General features: G+C 52.5%; 1 protein-coding gene across 1 annotated transcript in view; it reads right to left on the reverse strand.

The window, feature by feature from the left end:
* Positions 1-202: 202 nt before the first annotated feature.
* ptch1 (patched 1) overlaps positions 203-22,823 on the reverse strand; it is a 49,008-nt gene continuing 26,387 nt past the window's right edge. Inside the window, exons 13-24 of the mRNA XM_036526944.1 lie at positions 20,142-20,260; positions 18,052-18,607; positions 17,116-17,425; positions 13,885-14,027; positions 10,786-10,969; positions 8,529-8,809; positions 6,736-6,873; positions 6,094-6,236; positions 2,663-2,762; positions 2,113-2,367; positions 1,219-1,789; positions 203-684 (exon numbers count right to left, since the gene is read on the reverse strand). Coding sequence (XP_036382837.1) covers positions 1,220-1,789; positions 2,113-2,367; positions 2,663-2,762; positions 6,094-6,236; positions 6,736-6,873; positions 8,529-8,809; positions 10,786-10,969; positions 13,885-14,027; positions 17,116-17,425; positions 18,052-18,607; positions 20,142-20,260 — 2,799 coding nt within the window. The 3' untranslated portion in view covers positions 203-684; position 1,219. The remainder of the gene's footprint in view (positions 685-1,218; positions 1,790-2,112; positions 2,368-2,662; positions 2,763-6,093; positions 6,237-6,735; positions 6,874-8,528; positions 8,810-10,785; positions 10,970-13,884; positions 14,028-17,115; positions 17,426-18,051; positions 18,608-20,141; positions 20,261-22,823) is intronic.

Genomic DNA, 22,823 nt, shown 5'->3' on the forward strand with positions numbered 1-22,823 from the left:
ATGCTAAATTGTCAATTTACTGGCAATGTTACAAATAGCTGGAAACGGATATAGGCAAGATTTGCACTGTGTCCTGCATGATCAGCATCCACCCCAATCTCACTCCAGGGCTCCAATGCATCCACACGCACACATGCATGTGCACGCGTGCACACACGCACACACACTCGCAAGCACACACGCGAACACGCACTCCCCTCGCTCTCAAGCTCACACGCTCCTCTCAGTCTCTCTCACAGGCTCACAAAGTCCTACAATATAAAAGCAATATTTGCATAGAATTATACATATACAATATTTAAGCAGCAACAATGTATGTATGCTGAAATGTGTTTCTAGATGAAGCTTCCTCATGGCACAGATACACAGATGAATGAACAGTAATTACAGGTCTCTCTCTCACACACACACACATATGCACACACACGCACACATTATGACGTCCCCAGACTGTTACATAGGAGTTGTACAGCTCCTAAATTATAGCTACTTTTTCTTTTGTATTTACATATGTGTACATCTTTTAAATACTTATAGAAATATCTAACACAATAATGCACTAGGTTACAGTAAGTGTCGAGCGCCCTGCCCGGTGCCACTGATCCGTGCCTCTCCACATCGCCCCCTGCTGTCAGAACAGGAGGAGTGCCCCATCTTTGGCCTCTGTGCTTCAGCATTCACACGCTGGAAACCAGAAGAAAATCAAAACAGTTAGAGGATTCCAATGAACAAACCTGTGAATGCATGCAAGAGGACTTTTCATGTTATTACTATTAAATAGAACAACAACACAATCAATTAATTCAACAGCGAGTGACAAACATTGTGGCACTTCTTTAAAGCAGCCCCATTTTGCTAACGCCAATTGTGAACTAAGCTTGTCTTGCCCTAGTTTATCCAGATGACATTACATTACATCCATTTAGCAGACTCTCTTACCCAGAGCGACTTCCAGCACAACAGAACATAAGTGTATCTCTGATACAACTGCACACAGCAAAGGCTATTCTCCACAAGTGGACCAAAGTGAAGTGGGCGCCAACTGGAGGATCGGCACTTTTCCACTGACATCAGCTGAGAATCTCATAGGCGCCTGGCGCCGAATCCCTGGCCAGCCTACCCACCCCTAACCCCAGCAAACCCAGCCATGTTATTCCTGGCCTTCCTGGTCTCACTGTCAGCGGAGAGACATTTCCAGTGGGCAGTGGATGTGCTCACCTCAGCTGGCAGGCCACCTCCTCTCACAGCCACTCCGAGCGTCGCAGTCCACATCCTGCAGCTCCATCGCCTCCTGCTGGGAGTCCCTGTTACTGCAGCGCCCCTCGAAGGGCACGTGGGGGTCCTGGAAGGGAGGGTCAGGGTCCGTGGTGTCGGTGGGGCAGTACCCGTCGGGTGAGGGGAAGGGGGGGTAGGCGGGGTTCTGGGCTGGCAGGGAGGAGTGGACCGCCACTGTCACAGAGGCGGAGGCCGTCACCGTCGTGATGGGCTGACAGTAAGCGGGGCTGAACGTGGCGTGGGCGCGCGGGTTGTGGGCGCGGGGCCGGTGCCCCGAGCGGTCTCTGTGGCCGGAGCCAGAATGGCCGCCGGCGTCAGTAGCAGTTTCGAAAGCGTCCATGCGCGGCCGGTGTGGGGGAGGCTGCTGCTGGTGCTGCTGCTGCTGCTGCTGCTGGCCGGCTCTCCCAGGCTCTCTCTTGGGGTCCCTGCTGCTGTGTCGCCATGTCGACTGAGGTCCCACCTCCTGATGGGGGCGGGGCCGGAGCTGCTGCTGCCTGGGATCCAATTGGATGGCCTGGGAATAAGGGCGGGGCCAAGGGTTACTGACATTATACTCAAGGAAAGCAGTTTGGAGCAGCATTAAAAAATGTTGCCTCTCTAAATGAAGACCTACATCACTGGATACTTCTCTCAAAAGAATAATTCTTCAAATGATGATTTTTCATTATTCAGAACTGACTCCCACATTTCCCACATGTTTCTAACAGAACCCACAGAATCTTTTTATGGTTACAGTATTAATGCTGTACAATCTTATAATTAAATATCTATATCTCTTGAAAATAGCAACGTTTTGTATTCCCCCTGGCAGAGGGGTGGGCTTGTCCCGGGACTCACCGTGGAGACGGGGTAGGTGGTGTTTTCTGTCTGCTGTGCAGGTTGGGCAGGTCGCCCCCTGCTGGCCCTGAGGTCATACTGCTGCAGCTCCTCGCTGATGCCTGAGGCAGTGGTGTTGGAGCTGTACTCGGAGTCGGAGGAGTCGGAGCCCGTCCCCGCGGCGGTGCGGCTGGGGCGCACGGCGAAGCGGACCACATGAGGCGGGGGCTCCGGCGACGGGGTGGGCAGCCGACTCCGCCCATCCATGGGAGACACCTGGAGGAGGGGTTTCAGGATTCTAAAGCAGGCTTTTCTGCATTTCAAATTAAGTTTAGACAGTTCTGTCAGTTCTGCTGCTGATCCTCTCTGGTGAGCTTGTTATGTTACTGGCTCGCTCCGCTTAGCCTGCTACGCTATTGGTCCTATCTAGTGAGTCTGCTATGCTATTGGTCTTCTTCTGTAAACCTGCTATGCCATTGGTCCTTCGTACACAGTCTGACATTGCCACCTTTGCTGATCGTGCTCTGTAATGGCGCCACATTAGATGAGCCGGCGGTAGGAATCCTCTTACCTCAGGATACGGGCCGAAGTAGGAGAGCAGAACCGGAAGCAGGACCAACCCGTTCAGAACACCCAGGATGGTGAGGATGGCCAGAACAGCGAAGAAATACCTGCAACACAGCGCGTTCAAACAGGGTGCCATTTAGACTGAGACAGCGCGCTCTGGATCAGACACAGAAACAGCACGTCTGAAACTAACAAACACGACTTCAAAAAAAGCACACAGATTTCCACAGAGAAACATACAAAAAAATTACCTTGCGTGAGGCTAAGGCAGTGAGGGTTAGTTGGTAAAAAAAAAAAAAGAAAAAAAAAAAAAACATAATTAGTTGGTTAGTTCAAAGGCATGGAAAGGGAAAACTTTTTTTTTAGTGTGCCGTCTATAAGCAAACACGAGCTTAACAAAGAGACAGGAATGTGCAGTCGGGGGGGGTTGGGGGGGTGGGGTCACAAAGAGACGAGGGCCTCTCTCCTGAAGAAAAAAAAAAACAGCAGAAGCAAACAAATGAAGTGAAGGGTGTAGAATTTAAACAATTTAGTCTAGGAGGAAGAGAAGAAGAACGGAACGCAGCCCCCCCCCCGCCCCCCCTCCTCCCCCAACCCCCTTCTCCTGGCAGCTAAGCCCCTGTGAAGTTCTCCTGCCTTTCACAATCCCCTGTCTAATTAAATCTCTAGTGTATCAGGTAAGACCCCCAATCTCCCCTTCCACCCCCCCTCCCTTCTCCTCTTCTTTCTTTCCTAGTCATTCATTAAGCTCAGCTTTCCCCCCGAGCCTCGTGCAGGAGGCCAGAGCCGTCCCTCTGCTCCTTTAAGGGGACACCACAGAGGGAGGGACCACAGGGGCGAACACGGAGGACAACACGGGAACTCAACTTTCTTTCTTTTTTATTATCATTAATGAAACAAACTCAACGAGGCCTGAAATGTCATTTCAAAAAATGTTTTATTACTGGATAATCAGTGCTGTTTTTCCCTCCACCAATCTCACCAGGCTATCCCACAATGCATCTCGGCTGGGAATGAGTGATGGAGTAATTGTTGGAGTGTGTGTGTGACAGACACAGAGCAGCTGGTATGGTCCAGATTTGGGGCTGGTACTAACCTCACTGACACATTTATAACTGACCGCCCAAACAGCGAGATGAGAGATTTTATGTGTGGGTCTGGAGAGAGTGAAGGGACACAGCAGTGAGGGAGGTTATCCCAAAATACAGTGACTGGGGGGGAGGGGGTCACTCAACACTTCCCGTTTACCCCAGAGCAGAGGGCTGTGGGGCTCGGGCTCCTTATTTAGTCAGATCTGTGCAGAAGAAGTGGGTGTTCTACCTGTGTGCGGCCAGAGTCAATATCTGTACCCATAGCGGTTTACCCCAATCAGAAATGTTTTATGTAGATCGCTTTGGTTTATTGATCAGGACTGGACTATACCCTGGGTTCAGACTACACATAATGGCTAGTGGTGACCAATATGGCTGCAATATGTGGTACCATTTTGCAGTCAGGCTTGACACAGCTCAAATTTTGTTCATTTAGTGGTTGTAATCTATAGATATCAGTTGAATGCTTAGGTATTAGATCTTAATCACAAACAAAATGGCCATTTTTTTCACGCATGTCAATCATTTCTCAATAGCAGCTACTTTGGACCCCGGCCACACCAAGCATAATCAGAGGCAAAACTTCCTTACAACTTGTCCTAGTGTGGCACATTTATCAATAATAAAACAAATTTTCAAGAATACGTCTTTGAGTAGCCTGTCATCATGGACTCACTGAGCTAATCTGCCACATTCTTCAATCATTTCTCCAATCATGTGCTCTTAAGCAAATTCCATTCAGCTTCAAAGCCATGTGGTCAACTGAAACCTCTAGTTTTGGTGGCACATTTTTAAAAAAGCTGAAAACATCAAACACAAGCAGACAACACAAGAACTTCAGTGGTAATTTCAGTTTTTAGTCTCCCCTCTTCAGTAATAAAATTTGTCCCTCCGTCTGAGGGGAGCAAAGTTCCCCGACATGGAGAGCCTCCGCCTCACAAGTTAAAGAAACATTTCCACTAAACCCCGCCTCCTGGACCAGCAGAGAGCACGCCAAGTCTGTTTGGAGTGAAAACATTCACAGGGCTGACAGAGAGCGTCAGAGAAGCATTCATTTCTGCGAGACTTAGAAAAATACGGCCGACTCTCTCTTTTTTTTCTTTTTTTCTTCTCTCTCTCTCTTTTTTTTAAAAAAAAAAACCCGATCTTGTTTTGTTTTCTGAGAAAATAAGAGCGCTACATTAAATGAGAACCCTCAATGGAGCGTGGAGGTGGGAGCGAGAGGGGAGAGACAGGGCCCTGAACCTGGTCTCTGTGTGCCTTCATTCACAGCCGCGTGACCTCTGACCTCCCCTGATTACAGGCAGTGCAGGGGCCGCGGCCTCCACGTTTCCTGGCTGCCCGGCCGCGGCTCGCACCGCGGCTCTCTGCCGTTTTCTCTCTCGCCTGTGAGGCGGCAGTCAAGCAGTCGTGTTCCTCCTGCTCCCTCACAGGTCACAGACAGAAGGCCTCCCTCTGCTCCGCTGGCTGTTGAGCCGAGGAAAAAGGGCCTTCCTGCCTCTGCTGTGTCGTCCAGGCTACAGAAGGCCTGACTCTTAATTAAATCCACCAGCGACAGGCCGCCTTCCTCCGGCCCACAGACAGTTAATCCCTGTGCCTAATTTCCCTCCTCTCCGCAGATCCGTTTGGGACGGGGGGCAAGACGGCGTGTCCCACACCCCTTCTGCTTTTCGGCGGGGACACCTCCGACAGATGCGCGCCTCCCGTCCTCCCCAGCAATCAGGAGCGCGAACGCGGCCGTACCTGCGCCCGCTCCCTCTCTCCCTCTGTCCCGCTCCTTCCACACACAGCGCTGTGTGTCAGAAACAATCCGCCACTTTCTCTGCGCGACCGCCCGGCTCGTAAACGTCTTTAAGGCGGCAGTAAAAGTAGCTGTGAGAGATTACAAAAAGAGCCGGGGCGAGTTTCCACTCCCCTGCTCCTGTTCCTGCCCACCCCCCCAACCCCCACCGCCCCTTCCTCCATCCTCCGTTTCTCCTTCCAACACTTTTGTTCCCAGTCGTGGGTTAGATTTGGGTCAACCACGGGGAGAAGGCGGGCTCTCTGACACTTCCTTTCACAAATACTGGCGCACAGAGGGGGGAGGCCATGCTTTAGCACAGGGGAAAACAAAGCCAGCGGTAAAGAGAAGGGGAAAAGGAGCAGAGGCTGCTGGGGGAAAAAAAAGCCCTTTCCATCTCGCTGGGCTTTCAGGTAAGAGTCCCCGAGCTCCCAGCCCACGCATGACACCGGCGTGGGTGGACGCCCCCAGGGAACAGCAGCACAAGCTCTGCGGGTGTGCGGGCATGCAGGTAGTGGTGGTGGTGTGTGTGTGCGCTTGTGCGGTGTGTTGTGTTGTAATCACCTGACGATAAAGTCAAACTCGGACCCGGCCAGCATCAGGACGCCCAGCAAGGTAGAGAAGGCGCCGTCCAGAACCGGAGCAAACATGTGCTCCAGGGCCAGAACTGCCCTCCGGTTCCGGTCCCCGATCGCAGTCAGGAAGGCCTGTCGAGAACATGCACGGTTGCTAAGATGACAGCAGACAGGAAGCTAACATTAATCTACTAATCAGCCTAACATTACAGCATGACTCCTCAGGTTCAATTTCAACTCCAATCTCTTAATTCTACCCAGAGAATATCAAATGAAAAATCTCCTTCAGTGTCCTCAGAATTGTGCTTCCTACTGACAATGTTATAGCTGGTGTAGCATAACACCTCTGTTCACAGGAGGAGAGGAGCCTTTTCTAACTGACCTGTTTTCATTTTTCATTTTTTATCTTAGTTTTGATATTAATGCATTAATTTACATCTTGGATTACATCATTATCACACATATAATGATTTGAGCAACTGTTAAAAATGGCTAACACTGCACATGACTGTACGCGACAGCAGTTAGGAGCTGTGACCCCCACACCACTGTGGACTTCAGTGGCCGCAGTGAGGTACCACACGCGTCTTACAGGACGCACCCGGCTACGCCCTGCCACAGTCACACTCACCAGGGCCACGTGGACGGTGAACTCCACCCCGATGCCCACAGAGGCAATGAGGATGACCACCGGCACCGCACTGAGCTTGATCCCGATCAGGCCCATCATGCCGAAGAGCTCCACCGTCATCAGGGACAGAACCAGAACCTGGGAGAGGGGAGACAGAACCAGAACGGTGTCATTAGTCACTCCTTTTTCCTCACAGTGTTTCCACAGGAGACTGTGAGGGACTGGGGCTTCCTGAACCTCCATATGTGTGGGCCTATGATGTGCAATCTGAAATAGGAGAGCAAGGTCTTCTGATTGGTGTATGGGCGTCACTGACAGCACATGGTAGCTAGCTCCGCCCGGTACAGGGTTCACGAAGCCTCGTGCTCCCAAATCTCACAGCTATGGTGCTTCTACAGCACAGGACCAGAATGAAACCACCCACCCCACCATAACCCCCACCTCGCACCCCCTACCACCCCCACCAGGGTCTCAGAGCACAGAGGCAGGGAACCTTAAAAGGGGCACTCTGAACACCCCCTGTGAGAGCAGCAAAGCAAACAGCACACTCTGCCTTCGTACAAAGGGAGGTTAGAAAAATAAAAAGGGAAAAATGGCTAAAAAGGGAACTAAAGCAGAAAGCAGAGGCCGTCCACAGAACTCACCGGCCAAGCAAACACATTTTGGCTTCTTTTTTTCTCCCCCCCTTTGGCTTCAATATTTAAGACTACCCTGACCGCCGGCGCGGAGGTTGCCGTGGGGACAGTAACCCTCGGCGGCCGCTTAGCGCGGGGGGCTCTGCGCTGAGAGGAGGACGTCCCGGGCCAGCCGGGCGGCGGGAGCGCGGCGCAGTCAAAGCTATTATCAGCTGACACTTCTCAGGTTACTGGGGGCCCCGGTGCCTTTGAAGAGGGCCGGATAGGGCCTGAGAGGGCGGGGGGGTGGGGGGGTAGATCAGGCCGAATGACGGAGGGGAATGCGGGAGAGGCCGGCGGGGGTAGCGGGGGGATGGGAGGGTGGCCTGGACAAAGCAGACAGCTCCAGCCCTAACCCCCGCCGGAACTCCACCGCTTTCATCTGGCCCTGCTAAAAAGGGCCAGGACTAACGGCAGACCAAGGACGGCGCTTTAAAGGGCTGTGGAACGCACCCTCCCGCAACTCACAAATCACACGCGAGCAGGAGTTCAGACGCGAACGGGGAACCTGGTACCTTCAGCCGATAAAACGGCAGAGCGTGGGTTTCTTTTTTTAAAAAACAATTTTAGGTTCACGGTTGCCTGGGCAACTTCTCTCCTATCCTCATTTATTTCAAACAGCAGTCTCTAAAAGTGATACGTAGACTAAACAAACTGCCGCTGACAAAACGGTGAAAGATAAACACTCATGCTCGGAGCTATAAAAACACACATCTCTCCCTATCACTCCTCTCTCCCGCTCTCTCTCCTCAATTAGCACATTCATTCAGACCCAGAGGAAAAGGGCTGTCCCAAGCCACATATTCCCTTTTCTGCAATACTATACACACGCACATATTTCATTTACACACAGACATACACACACATACAGGCACGTGTGTGTGTGTGTGTCTGTGTGTGTGTTTGTAGGGATCAGACGGTGTGTGTGTGTGTGTGTGTGTGTGTGTGTTTGTATATGTATGTGTGTATGGGTTATACAAACTGTGAGTGTGTGTGTGTGTGTGTGTGTGTGTGTGTGTGCGCGCGTGTGTGTACATGTGTAGGCATGTGTGTGGGGATTCTACACAGAGCGTGCACGTGCATGCGTGTGTGCGTGTACATGCGGGCAGGCAAACTCACGATGATGCCGGCGGTCCAGGGGTTGAGCAGGAAGAGGGCGCACACCAGAAAGGTGCAGGCCAGCACCACGCTGATGGAGAGCAGCAGCCAGTGGCGCAGGCCCACGTACTGCTCCCAGAAGAGGAACGGGTAGCCGTTGGGGTAGCTGGGCAGTCCCTGCCGGCTGTAGTTAGTGCAGATGGCCCGCACGCTCTCAATGGCCTCCACAAACTGCGGCGTCTCCCGGAGACCGTTGAGGTAGAAGGGAAACTGTGCGTATTCGATTGGCTCGGCAGCCGGGACTGGAGAGAGGGAGAGGAAGAGAGGGAGAAGGAGCGGGAGAGAGGGAGAGAGAGAGAGAGAGACTGTCAGTGAGGGAGGTCCCGCACACAGACTGCGCCAGTCACAGCCAATTACTCCACGCTTCCTGCGCGGTCCACGACAGCGAGTGTCAGACGATATGAACGCCCTCCCCCGTGTTCCACTGGGTAAAGCGGTGCTGTGTCTCTGTGTGTGCCTTCTGCCGTCACCGCTGACACGCTGGCCGTAAATCACCGGGCCCAGCCGGGCAGCCCTCGGGAGGGACTGGCAGGGCTTCGTGGCGCACTTTCAACATTGAGCAAACTATTTCCCTGCTGCGTCTCTGACGCTTAAAATGTGCTAGTGAAATCGGATGAGCAGGGTGTGTGCGAGTTTGGGAAAAGATTAACACAGACACTGCGCTGGCACAGCCAGTAACTCCACTGACACGATTCTGACCCAAATTTATGTCTCTATTGTTCTGTTAAAGTGAGACACATGTTCTTGCCCTGTTCGATCCCAAACGACCCTCGCCTGACTGCGACTGCTGCATGACTGGACCCAGACAGCTGATCCTGAGTGTTCCTGCGCCACCGTGCAGCAAGACACTACGACCTATATTTGACAATACGCCACCCACCTCCACCTACCCACCCACGCGCTTATTTCTGTCTTTTTTTTTACATATAATCGCTTTCCAAACAGAAATGGGGAGGGGCGTAAATTACCAGGTATCAGGCAGCGGCACACACCTGGGCGTTAAAGCCGACGCTGATCCGCGGTAATTACGGCGTCACCACCCACCTAAGATTCTCCCCTCCCCCGAACCGCGCTAAACTGCGGAGTCGTATCAGGCTCGAGAGGATACAGCGCGCACAAAGTCCATGTGACAACCACAGAGCAGAGAGTCAGAGCTGCAGGTCTTGTGTGTGTGACAGGTACACACACGCACATACATGCAGTGTGTCACTGTGTAATCCAGGCCTGCAGGTATGCGTGACATACATGTGTGACCACATGCAGTGCATCACTGCACAATACAGGCAGGTATCTGCACGCACACACACAAACACATGTACACACATGTGTACACATACACAGTGTTACTGTACTACATGCCTGCAGGTAGGTCTCTCTCTCACACTCACACTCTAACACACACACACTCTCAAACACACACACACAGACTCTAACACACACACACACACACACATTGTGTCACTGCGCACTACATGCCTGCAGGTTCACACAGAACCACTTGCTACACATGATCTGACCCATTATAATCTCTGCTATAAATTTCCATTAAGTCAAGGCTTGGCCGGCTGCCAGGGGCGCCCCCCGGGGTTAAAACATGGCAAAGCAGTTTCTGCTCGTTATCCAGTCGCCCCCCCCCTCCCCATAACCCCACACTCAGGCCAGATAACTCTCCACTTCCACACAAATTAAATCAATCCGGGTCCCCCCCTCCACCTCCCCCCTCTCATACCTCTCAGACAGGGCAGCTCCTTCTGTTACTCTCTCTGTGTCCCTCCTTCCTTCTCTCACTCTAATACTCATTCAAAATATCCTGGTCTGGCTGCAGAGGCTGCCATTGGCATGCAAGTTATGGCCACAACACAATGAATCGGACTACACCATTACTACTCTCCCCTGACCCAAAACCTGAAGCAGAATGCCTCAGCTAGGCAGGTCACTGAGCCAGGATCAGTTAACCCTTGCGTGTGCAGTGCAGCTCTGTTAAGGTGTGGGTGTGGGTGTGAGTGTGTGTGTGTGTGTGTGTGTGTGTGTGTGTGAGTGAGTGTGAGTGTGGAGCACAGGCTTGTGTGTGCACATGTGCGTAAATCTCGGTGGTGTTCAGGTGTGCGTTTGTGCACATGTAGGTCCAGATAGCACACAGCAGTGTGTGCGTGCGTTTGTGTACAGGTGTGTGAGCAGGCCCAGGTGTGGAGCGCGTGCGCGCGGGGCGTGGACTCACTGCTGAGCCTGGTCTCGGGCATGGAGTCGGTGCGGTCGTGCAGCCACTCCGGGGGGTGCGGGCGGATGTTGGCCTGGGACGCGGCGTAGGCCACGGGGTCGTTGCTGACCCAGGCCGACAGGTAGATGTAGAAGGCCCCGGGGTTAATGATCCCGTCAGCGTCCACCAGCCTCTGTTTCGTCAGCTGCACCCCCAAGACACAAACAAACAAACAAACAAAATTCAGAGCCCAGGCGCGGGCCGAGAACAGACATCCTACTGACGCGGGAGCCCCCCCATCCCCTGCTCCCCTCGAGCCACAGAAATGTCATTCACAAACAAACGTTTACCAAACCAAACAGTTTAAACATTTAGGCATTAAAAAGAAAATAATATTCTAATTTCTGACCAGTGTAAACACTTTCAGGAACAGAAGTCACTTTCAGGAAGGTCGGTGCTTCGTTCCACAGCTGCATGAGCTCATTTCAGTTTTCAGTTTTTCCTAATTTCAGAAAAACTGCTTCTAAAAGGAAGGATCACAAAACAGAACTGAAGAAAAGGGCAAATTCCCATCAACAGTCGTACCCTTGGACAAGGGCTTCCACCTAAGCTTAGCCCCTAACAATGCTGCTTCATAAGTGGCTTAGAAGGATGTACAATGGCTGGCAAATAGATCTTAATACAATAACAAGCGGATTTGAGATCAACAGCTTCTAATGTTGTGCCAGGGAAAGCCCCCCTGCCCACCCCGGCCCCATTTCAGGTAGCTGAGAGGAAAAGCCAGTCTGAAACATGCTAATCTTTCACTCCCTCTCAGCTTTGCCATCCTTCAGGAGGTGAACTGCGGACAGAGGCTACCTCCAGAGAAGGTGGAAAACATTCCTGACCAGCGCTCTGTGCCACACTAGGCTTTCAGGAGGATAAATCCCCAGGTTGCTGAAGGTGGGGGCGGGGAGCAAATGGTGTGTGGGGGGGGGGGGCAGAGGAAAAATTGCTGGAGTTAGCGTAACAATAAAAAAATTGGCAAGGGCCCCCTGAACGCGCCTGTGTGCAGTTAACCTCGTTGTTAACACTGAAGGAAATGCCACCCAGCAAATGGAGGAGAGCTATAAAAATAAAAACAACATCTGTAGAAATGCTGCGAACACTTGCTTCTCCTGACCCCCATGGATACCCACAATGCTCGGCGCCGCGGCCTGGTCTCGCTCAAGTCACTCAAGAACGACGTCAGAGGAAAAGCTTCTGAGGAGATGTCCCCTGGTAACCGCCCGTTAAAACGTTAACTCCAGGACAATTACTATAAAACATCCTACAAAAAAGGAAAAAAAAAACCCCAACCAACTGGAAAATAAAGTAATTTATATTCCATGTTTGAGAGTAAAAAAAATTGAAATTGAAGTCTGTCAAAGAACAAACAAACCACCTTCTTACAAACTTATAAAACACACAGGGAGGCAATCTGGGGGGGGGGGGGGGGGGGGGATGGGGGGCAATGCTGTGCGTGCGCACACTCCACCACGCTCAAACCGCTGCCTCGATTCACAGAGCTGAAGCCATGTGCGTCGGCTCCAGGCTCGTTTCCGTCCAATGAGAGGAACCTCAGCAGTGACAGCGGCAAGACGAAAAAAGGAAAAAAAAAAAAAAAAAAAGGTTGGATTCCAAAGATCTGGATTCAATTAAGCAGCAGGATACGCAACAACTGTATGTCTTCAAGCTGTCACTGGGAGCACACGGTGCGCGGTCGCTGCCCCCGGCCCAGCCGCACTCGCTCTCCCTCACAGGCACAGGAAATGACATCACGGGCTGCGCGCCAGCACAGTTGTTTTCCTCTTTTTTTTTCCCTTTCCTTTTTTTCTACCTGGCGCTTGTCGAGTTCTCAGTGCGACAGCCAACAAAACAGAAAACAGACATGTGGCAGGAGGGTGTTGTTTTAAGAGCCTCTCCAACCCCCCCCCCCCCCCCCACACCCCGCCCACACACACTCCCAACAACTTCCCCCCCTCCTTTTTTTGGGTTCTTGGGCCTGATGTTTCATGCTGAGCAATAACTGGAAACACAGTGAACGTGTTAAACTGTCATATTTAATGCTGGGGGGAGCGCATCAGACGAAGCGCAGCCACTCCAAGGGCCGTCATTAGGTCCAAGATTTTTAGCCGGCGGCGAGCGAAAGGGACAAATGTTTCGAATGAAGAGTTAACTGCTTTTTCAGGAGGCGGACTGCGGCCCCAGCGAGGGCTTTAAATTCCTGAGCGCGGTAAAGCAATCAGACCGCGGGATGTTTATACGCCAGGTGCGCTTCTCATGAGCATCCGCTAACATGCTCGCGAGTTTCATCACCGGGACGCCTCTTCCCACGCCCTCCGGGGCTCTCCTCGGCCGCCACACGCACACGCACACGCGCGCACGCACGCGCGCACGCACACACACACACACACACACACACACACACACAGGCATGATAGCAGCATCACGCAATGCTTCTGAAAACCAGCCCACGATGTATGTATGTCTGTCTCGGCAGGTCTTGGAGTCAGTACTCCCAGCAGTATTCACCCCAAACATCCACAGCATATTGGTGGGGGTAAGTGCCTTAGACCTTCTCACCTGGCTGGAGCCGAAAGGTGCAGATCCTACTCCCAGCTGTCTGAGGAGATAATGCACTCACTTCGCAGTCACCAATGCGTTTGGATTATATGCACACGCGGGTAGCTTTATGCAATGTGTTCATCTGAGGAACACAGGTGGTTTCACCTGGAGTCAAAGGGTTTAGTTATGGAAAAAAATAATGTGTTCTGAAGTAAAGAGGTTTACAAAGCCTGTAATTAACCGTTTGGAGTTGACGGCTGTTAGTCCTATCAGCCTGTGTGGAGTTTTCCGAGTTTAGATTAACGATGAGAATGACGCTCTCCAAACCCAAAACAGGGAAGAACCACCACACACTGTCAATCACCTGACTACATGAACCAACTGGAAGACTTTGCTGCTCACAGCAAAACATGATGACTGGTTAAAATCAGCCACTGAAAACAAATGACAGCTGCTCCGCTTTTCGCAGTTCAGAAAGCCTCGCTCTGCCATCTCTGATCGAAACACCACGACGGGTTCGGATCCCGCACCCACCTGGTTGAAATTGACAGGCTTGTCCCTGCGTCCCGTCTGCACCAGCAGCTTGTAGGCCAGGATTCCATCGTCCGAGCCATTCCTGTAGCTGGCCTGAGTGATCCTCCCGGCCTCCCAGTCACGATCAAATGCCTGCTGCAGACCTGGTGGGGGCAGAGGGGGGACAGACCAGATCGGATAGGGTTCAAGACTGATGATAACAGAAAGGGAGGAGAGACCAAGCTTCCAGACACACAGTTACTGGCCCACCCCCTCACTGTGAGGGGCACAGCTCACAGACCACAGCACCGACTGCATCAGCGACCCTATGGCATGATTGCAGCAGAGGAGGAAGGAACAGGAAATCCAATTAGGCATGAGTGTTTGTAAATGACCTATACCTAATTAATAGCACATGCATACTGCAGTGATATATTAGCCATTAGCAGACAGCCACATGCGCTGTGGCTTACAGTTATCAAAGCTGCATTGCCTTCAATCCTTCTCAATGCAAATTCCTAAAGCAGAAGAACACAACACCGGTGAGCTAGCCTGTACTCCTACCCACGGTTCTCTGCAGCAGGTGGGGTTAGCAGCTCTCGGTAGGGCAACCAGTGCTGAGCAAGGCAAAGGAACTGGAATGTGCATCTGGGTGGAGGTGAAAGGGTTAACAAGCCACCTGGGGGAAGGTGGAGGGTCTCTCTCAGAAACGCCTGCTTTAAGGAAGGGGTCAAAAGAGTCAATTTGGTAATTTTAGTGCTTGGTGGTTTTGGCAAAAAGGGAGGGTTATTTCCTAGTGGGGACAACGCGCTATGATTTTTCGCTTGCTTCGGGTCACGCCTGGTCCACACGATACGCGGCCCCCTAGAGGCATGCACTCGCTCAGTCTCAGGGCAGTCTAAAGTTCACTCATACTGAAGACAGAGGTCTACAATCTCAGTGCTGTCTATACTTCAGTCATATCAAAGACAGAGGTCAAAATTCCCCCACTCCCTCTGACTGTCCTCAGGTCAGTGGCACGGATACGATAAACTCCTCCCTAGCTCCTCTCCTTTTGTGCAGCCAATGCACAAACTGAACTACAAACAGTCCCGTGGCGTTGTGTGTTTTTAAACTAAGGGCTCATTGTGCCTGACTGATCCCAGACAAGGCTGAACAGCTCTTCTGCTGGTGGTGGTTTGGCTTAGAAAGGCCTTTCGAATCAAATCTCTGAATCACAGTCCTCTTCCAAGAGGTTTACTTTGTGAAAGGGAAATCCAAATGCCACCAGCAGGCCAGTTTCAGACAGGCAGCATTAAGCAAGAGGCAGAGGAGCAGGACTGTAATTACACATTTCACCATCCTCTGTTCACATAACCTGAGGACCGTGTGCCGCAAACGGGGCCAAGTGACAGCTGAGCTGCAAACTTTGTTAAAACGGAGTCTTTGCAACCGTCTCGAGTTTGTCTCTGAGAGGAAATGCCTGCAATATTATTAAACGGACATTTCCTTCCAGACGCTCTCTCTCTCTGTTCACCCTGCAGAGCAGGGTTGCCAGGCACAGGTCGTCACATCCCCCCATCTGAGGGGGGTTAAGCTCAGAAAGGAGCCGGTTTTCAGAGTGCAGACACACACAGCCGGTGGAGGGGGTTAAGAGTGTGTCCGTGCCGGCTGTAAACTGCAGCCACGCTAAGTCACCCAGGGTCACGATATCTGCGAAGCCAATAAATCCTTTAATTTACTGCTAAGAGAAAGAAGATGCAGTATATTAATGTTTACATTATTAGCAGACCCCACCCCACACCCTACCCCCGTCTCCACTCTCGGGATGACTGACCCCCTCCCCATCGCCTGTGGCCCATTTCTGGGACACACTGTTTTCGGTCTCTCTTGTCTCTGTCTGTGTCCAATTTGTCGAGCCCTTTCAAACCACAATATTAAAGACAGCGTGCCCCCGCCCCTCTCCAGAGCACATGTGTGCGGGCGCGCATGCGCGCACACACACACACACACACACACAATTAAGAAACAGACAGACAGTGGTATGCACTCACACGCATGTAAGCACAGACACACACACACACACACATGCATTCAAACACACACAGAAAGACACACACACACACACACACACACACACAGAACAACACAGACACACACACACACATCTGGCAGCTCCAGTTGTCTGGCACTAAGACAGACAGAGATGAGAGGAGACCAGGCATTAGTATAATCAGACTTCTCTTCAGGGTGTGCCCCCCACCCCCCACCCCTTCCACAGAAGGAAGAGAAAGTAAACAGAACACGCAGGTATGCTGCCCCCCCCTCCCCCCCGCCGCCCCCACCCTTTGACAAAAGCAGAAACCTCAGCAGAAAGCGGTAAGCCCTGAGTCACTGAAAGGCAGCGCAGACGGCGGGCGGGCTTTGAACCCCACCCAGGATTTCGGCAGGCATGCCTGCTGAATGGAGAGGATCTTCCCTGGGCTCCTGCGGTCTAGCCGCCCTGATAAGGACAGCTGCTCAAACACGCCCCCCCCCCCCCCCCCCTCCTCCTCCACCCATCCCTCTCCATCAACTCCCCCCTCCTCCATCCCTCCTTCCCTCACTCACTGCACCCTTCCCTCCGTCTAGGTGCTGTCACTCCTGTTTACCAGCCGCTAAATACGCTGCCGATTACCCCCAAGACAATGAATTATGTGTGCTGGAAAATGAATGACCTAATTGCAGCGAGATCTTCTGCCCGTGTTGCGTAAATCCGTTTGTGTCAGACAGTCTGCCGGTCTCTGCCAGAGCGTTAATCCACTCCTTTCTGGACCGCTGAGAGCCCAGGGAGTCGTTCCTGGGGCTTGCACGGACAGTCTGACGTGACGGTGTCATTTGGTTAGTGTAAACCATTTAGCGGTGGAGGATGAATTGCTTCATGCCTGAAGTCTGGTTTAGTTTGAGTCCAGGTGTCACTCAGTCTGGATGCATATTCGTTAGACTCGGTGAGGCAGTACTTGATAGGGGAGAAGTAGAGGCCTCCAAAGTCAGCTCAATCTGAATGGGGGGGAGGGGGGGTTTGAAAAGAATGCACCCCAAAAATGTCCTGAGAATTTTTCTCCCATTGTCTGTGTAAACTACACACATATGCACACAAACCTACACACACAGTGTAACAGTGTCACAGCACACCAGTGGCACTTCTTCCCCTCAGAGAGCCTCCAGAAGCTGGTAAACACACACACACACACACCCACACACAGGGGAGCGGGGCGGGGGGACGACAGTCACCTTGCAGCCAGTCGCGGAAGAAGTGCAGCCACATGCGGGGCAGCTGGCCGTCGTCCTCCCGCAGCACGTACTTGACGTTGCCGAAGCGGCGGTGCAGGTCGTAGAGCGTGCCCTGAGAGCGGGCGTAGTCAGCCCGCTGCGTCACCACGTACATGTTGTAGAAGGAGAAGTATTTGAACTGGGCGCCGATGAACTCGTACTCGCTGGTCTCGCGCGGGACGATGTCGGTCAGCTCCAGCCCGTCCCGCACGCGGGTCGTCCCGTACAGGCTGACCCCCAGCAGGCACAAGAACAGCAGGATGACCACCACCTGGGAGAGGGAGAGGGAGCCCTGTGAGTCACACCGCTCCACCGTGGGGAGGGGGAGGAGATGCGGCGTGACTCATCTGTGACTCTGACGGGGAGTCGTTTCTTGGTTTTCTCAGCTCTTAAAACCACCACACCACAGGGAGCAGCACCTGGGCCCACAGCTGGACCACACACCTCACCTGTCTCAGCCAATTACACTCCCCGACTGGAGCAGGCCAACCAATCGGATTAGTGGAAGAATAAATGCCACTGTAGGCGGCAGTGGAGCATAGTGCTAAGACCGAAAGGCTGCTGGTTCGATTCCCCACTGGGGCACTGCTGCTGTACCCTTGGGCAAGGTACTTAATGCAGAACTGCCTTAATAAACATCCAGCTGTATAAATGGATAACATAAAAACTATAACCTATATATGATGCTCTGGAGAAGAGTGTCTGCTAAATGCCGATAATGTAATGTAATATAAACATCATTGGCCTTCATCACATAAGAAGTGTGTAGGCTGAAATGTTATGTTTAACCAGCTTTTGGTAGAGCATGCTATGGAGACACTACTGGGAGCTACAACAGCGTGTGGGCTTTGGGCCTGCTGGGAGTATGCGTGGCAGGGCGTAGCAGTGTGGACTCACCTTGGTGGTGGGCTTCAGCAGGAAGGGAGCGTAGTGCTTCTCGGCGAAGGAGGCGAAGGTCCAGCGGGAGCAGGGCGGCTCCATGCAGCGCAGGGCGGGGTCGGAGAAGTTGGACAGGAGGTCCCGCGTGGAGCTGGTGCTCTCGGGGCTCTGGCAGCTGAGGGCGTCCGGACCCCCTGCCGCCACGCTCCCAGGGGGCCGGGGGTTGCCCCCGGAGACGCCCCGGCCCGACGAGGCGAAGCCGTTGTTGTTGTTGAGGTTGCAGGCGGCGGCAGGGGCGGGCGCGGGAGGGGGTGGAGGCGCGGCTGTGGTGACTGGCTGCACGGAGATCTCGGAGCGCGGCTCGGCAGTGGTGTAGTAGGCCTGCGTGCGGGGGTCGTACTCCGTGCGCAGCTGCACGGTGGACTGCATGGTGATGTGCGTCTGCTGGGCGAAGCTGTGGCTGCTGTAGGAGGGGGGCGGGCTGCTGTAGGAGGGGGGCGGGCTGTAGCGGCTGCTGTCCAGGCCCTCCAGGTAGGCCTGGGGCTCCATCTGAATCACCCTGTTGGCACACGGGCTGGGGGTGGGGGTGGGGCAAAGAGGGAAGGATTGCTGTTTAATACTGGCTAAGAATTAAGAATTAAGAGAGGTAGGAAAACACCCCAAACTAAAGCCCTTTGGGTTGCGCAACTCATCTAGAGGAGCATGTGTTTGTGTCTATGTATCTATGCTATAGTTCATCTATTTGTGTATGTGCAGTCTGCAAATCACTCTAATTTGGTTTTGATGAATAAAGGACTGTTTAGGAAAGTTTTTTGTTGAGAGCAGTGAACGTGTGCCTTGTTTGCCTGTGTATGTCTGTGTGGGCTTGTCTGTTCTCCCGTGTGTGTGCATGTGTATATCTGCACGTGTGTGTGTGAGCTTGCCTCTCTGCATATGTGTACAAGTGTGCCTGAGTGAGTGAGTGTGTGTACATGACAGCCTTTCCGTGTGTGCATGCCCCTCTGTGTGTGTGTGTGCGCGCGCATGTGTATGACTGGGTGTGTGTACGTGTGTGTGTGTGTGTGTGTAAAGCACCTAATCAGCGGTAAGCCCTAATTAAAGCCCCAGGGGCGGAGTGCTGAGATCCTCAAGCTGGAACTTTAAGTGCTGCTATTGACAAAAAAACAATGTAATGATGGAGAGGAAAGTCGAGGCATTAACTTTAATTTCCTGCAAATGACGGTGCGATGACTGCGTGGAGGAAATATGCGCCCCGAGCGGCTCTGCCGAACCAAGCCCCCCTGTTCCTGCCTCCGTGGAGGAGGAGTGCGAGGCGGCGCGGACAGGAAGCCGCCCTGCTCGCCTTTCACGCCGTGACCGCGGCCGCGGCTGTCGTTACCGGCACGGCGGCCGCAGCCCGCCGTCAGGCTCCACATCTGTGCGGAGGAGGGGGAAGGGATCTGCGGAGCCGCCGCTGCTGCGACTGTTAAGACCCTCAACGGATACGAGAAACACTGGAAGCTCTGAGACAGGAAGTACGTGAGACAATGCACACGCACCCTACTGGATAATACCAGCGCACAACGGCGATGGCAGAGAGGCGATGGCCTCTGACAGCAAGTCAATGACAGGGGGACGTGGCTAAGAGAACTTGGGTGACTGGCATGTTGTTAGAATTGAGTAAGATTATGAGAATAAAGATTCAGAATGAACCAAGGGAACATTTATCCACATGCAGACTTTTGGTTCATGAAAAAGGTGTTTGAGCTATCAAAGTTCCCTGAACTCTCTTCAGGGACTCTCCTCTGTTCTAGCACTAACATTCATAATGATTTTTACGGATTTCTTTATCTTACTACTTACGTTTATCTGCCTTATCATATGCACTTTGTAAGAAATGAAATTAGAAAGATAACAGAGCTTTATTGTCGTTGTCCAGGACAATGAACTTACAGTTGCTACCCTTGTGTCAGTGCCAGAAACACATACAACACGACTAATCAGAATTTAGATTACACTGAGGGTAAGAGACTCTCCTCCTTCAGTTCGCTGAAAATAGCAGAAAAGCGAGGAGGTTGTTTTTGAGAGAGGGAGGGGGTGATTTTTGAGTGGGTGGGTTCAGGCCTCACCTGACGAAGCAGCAGAAGATGTCGAAGCGGCGGTCCTCTCTGCGGTACAGGTCCATGCTGAGGATGGCGGGGAAAATGAGCAGAACCATGGCGAAGTTGAACACCACCACCACCGCGGCCTGGCGGGAGAGAGGACACCATCAGCTCAGCCCGGAGCAGGAAACGAGACATGCGGACACCTCCGCAACCGATCTGAAGCAGCAGTCACCCCCCCTCAGAGGAGAACACCCATCCCTCAAAACAACAGAAGACCAGATGTCCACACTGGCCCTGGTGAGACCGTGGACATGGACATGTGAAACCACACACTTGTACAATGATAGAACACCCTGACATGCCAGCGTCTCTCCTCAGGTGAGAGTTGCGCCTCCTTGCTCAACTCTGAGGTGCTCTCTGATATTTCCACTTTTCCTTAAAGACAAGGAAGACACCTCAGTGTAACAATCATTCCATACTTTTAAAACTCAGCCAAAGAACTGAACTCATCTGGACATGTAGCTAAAGAACTCTCACTAAGAGAAGAAAGACAATTTCTGTTTCACACAGAGTTTAAGTGGTGACCCGACCCAGTGAATTTTAGGGTCAGACTCCAGTAAGAGTTTGGCCGTTTGTAGGGGTGACGCCCCTTGCGGTCTTCACAGCATTTGTGCACTTAATAGCCTTCCCTCATTACAATTACACCCCCCCCCCAAATACACACACACCCATCCAGCTGGAGGGGGAGGATTCACTGCCAAAACTGCACTGACTGGGCCTGCCAATCGCAGCACAAATCCCTCTCAGCTCCAGCAATAAATAAAAGAAAAAAACACCTCTGTGGATGATTAGATAACCGCAGTTTAAAAAAATAAAACAAAACAAAGGGCCAGGTTTCTAAGAGAAAATGCACCCACCATAGACACCCCCCTCGAAGGATGACGCGAGACCAATGAGAGGAGCTCATTAAAACCATCTCTCACATCTCCCCAGGTTCAGCCCAGCACTGGGGCTTCCAGGTCTGCTGCGGTATTCCTGCTGCCTGTGACGCAACTTTGACGCAGAGAGATTCGCAAACCAATCGGCCCCAGGCTTGGAGAGGCAAACAGAGCCTTACTGGAAGTCACAGAAGGACGTTACATGTGGTTAATCTCTTGAGGAGATGCAGGGACTCCTCATCACTGCTGCCTGGAGGGCTGGGCTCTTAGTGGCCTTACAAGAGGTAGGGGAACAGAACTCTCCCTGGTCTGCTGGTCCCACTCTTACAGGCTCTGAGGTCATATCATACAAGTTCAGGAGAGGAACTGCATTATGGGAAAATTTAGGGGCACCTCTACAGTGACTGAGATGCTCAGAATCTCTGTCAGGGACACAACCATATGCCACTGTAGTCAAAAGAAAGACCGGACTGCTTCAACCATGTCCCTTTATCCCTTTACGGTCTTCTACAGTGGAGTTAGGACCACGTTGCAATGGTCCTCTACAGCGGAGAGACTGGACCTCATCCATCTATGCGTTTGCTTGCGGTGGAGCTCTTGAAACTCCCATAAAGCCCCCCCACACAAACCAAACACAGCCAAGCACGACCAAGCATGTGTGAGGCTGGTCAGAGACTTAGGGAGTAACGTGAGGGGTTAACGTGTGTGCATTCATTTGAGCACACATGATCCTTCACACAACATAATCCAGCTAAGACAAGCCTGTGGTTTCACAGAGGGAACAGCAGGGAGAAGGAGAAAGAGAGAGAGAGAGAGGAAGCGAGAAGAAAGCACGCTGGAGCAGGCGGCTCGGGGGTGAACTGGGGCCCTGCCGAAGGTACAATCTGTATCCTGCATGGCTGCCAGACCACCCAAGGAGAGGGGGGTTGGGGGGGGGGGCTCTGAGGCCTGGAGGTGATGAGCCCATGCTGAAGCCTGTTAGACAGCACCCCCCCCCCCCCACTGCCAGCCGCCTCTCCCCTCTGGGGTTTCCACACCTCCCTATCGGCACACTATCTCAAATCACTCCCTCTCTCATTCCACACACACCACGCTCTGCCCTGCCCCTCCCACACACAGCACCGCCCCTTGCCCCGCCCTCTAATCACCACCATCACCCGGCACCATCACCAAGCACCAGCCAGCTGATAACTCTCAGTTATTGGTTGCTTTTTAGTTCTGTTATCGCCACTGCAATACTACTTTGGCTACTGCTGCATGTGTCTATGCCAGCAAAGCTTTTCATTCCAGAGAAAGGGAGAGAGAGAGAGAGAGAAGAAAAAGGGAGAGAGAGCAAGAGCAAGGGAGGGAAGGGGAGGGTGAAGGATGGAGGGAGAGAGAGACAAAGAGGGAACGAGGGAGAACAGGATGGAAGACAGAAAAAGGAGGCTATGGATTGATCTGCCGGCCGCAGCTATGTGGAGGGCTGACTTGAGAGGGGGAGACAGGTTGTGATAGGGCCGGGACTTGGCGGCCAAGCGATTGTTCCCTGTCCCATTCAGTACTGCCCACAAGAGCGCGCGCACACACACACACACACACACACACACACAGAGGTAAAACAGTAGAGTGTTAGCAGTGGAATGGCATGAAAATCCCATTAGTTCATTATATCAGTTATCAGGGTTCGAGCACAGGCTGGGGGTTTCAGGGCCTTCACACGCTCCAGGCTCAGTAACCGTCCAGTTTGCACTCGTCTTTATCAGAGCCGTAGTTTTGCTTGGACAGC

Source organism: Megalops cyprinoides, chromosome 4 (genome assembly GCF_013368585.1).
Source record: "Megalops cyprinoides isolate fMegCyp1 chromosome 4, fMegCyp1.pri, whole genome shotgun sequence".
In the NCBI taxonomy this organism is placed as follows: Eukaryota; Metazoa; Chordata; class Actinopteri; order Elopiformes; family Megalopidae; genus Megalops; species Megalops cyprinoides.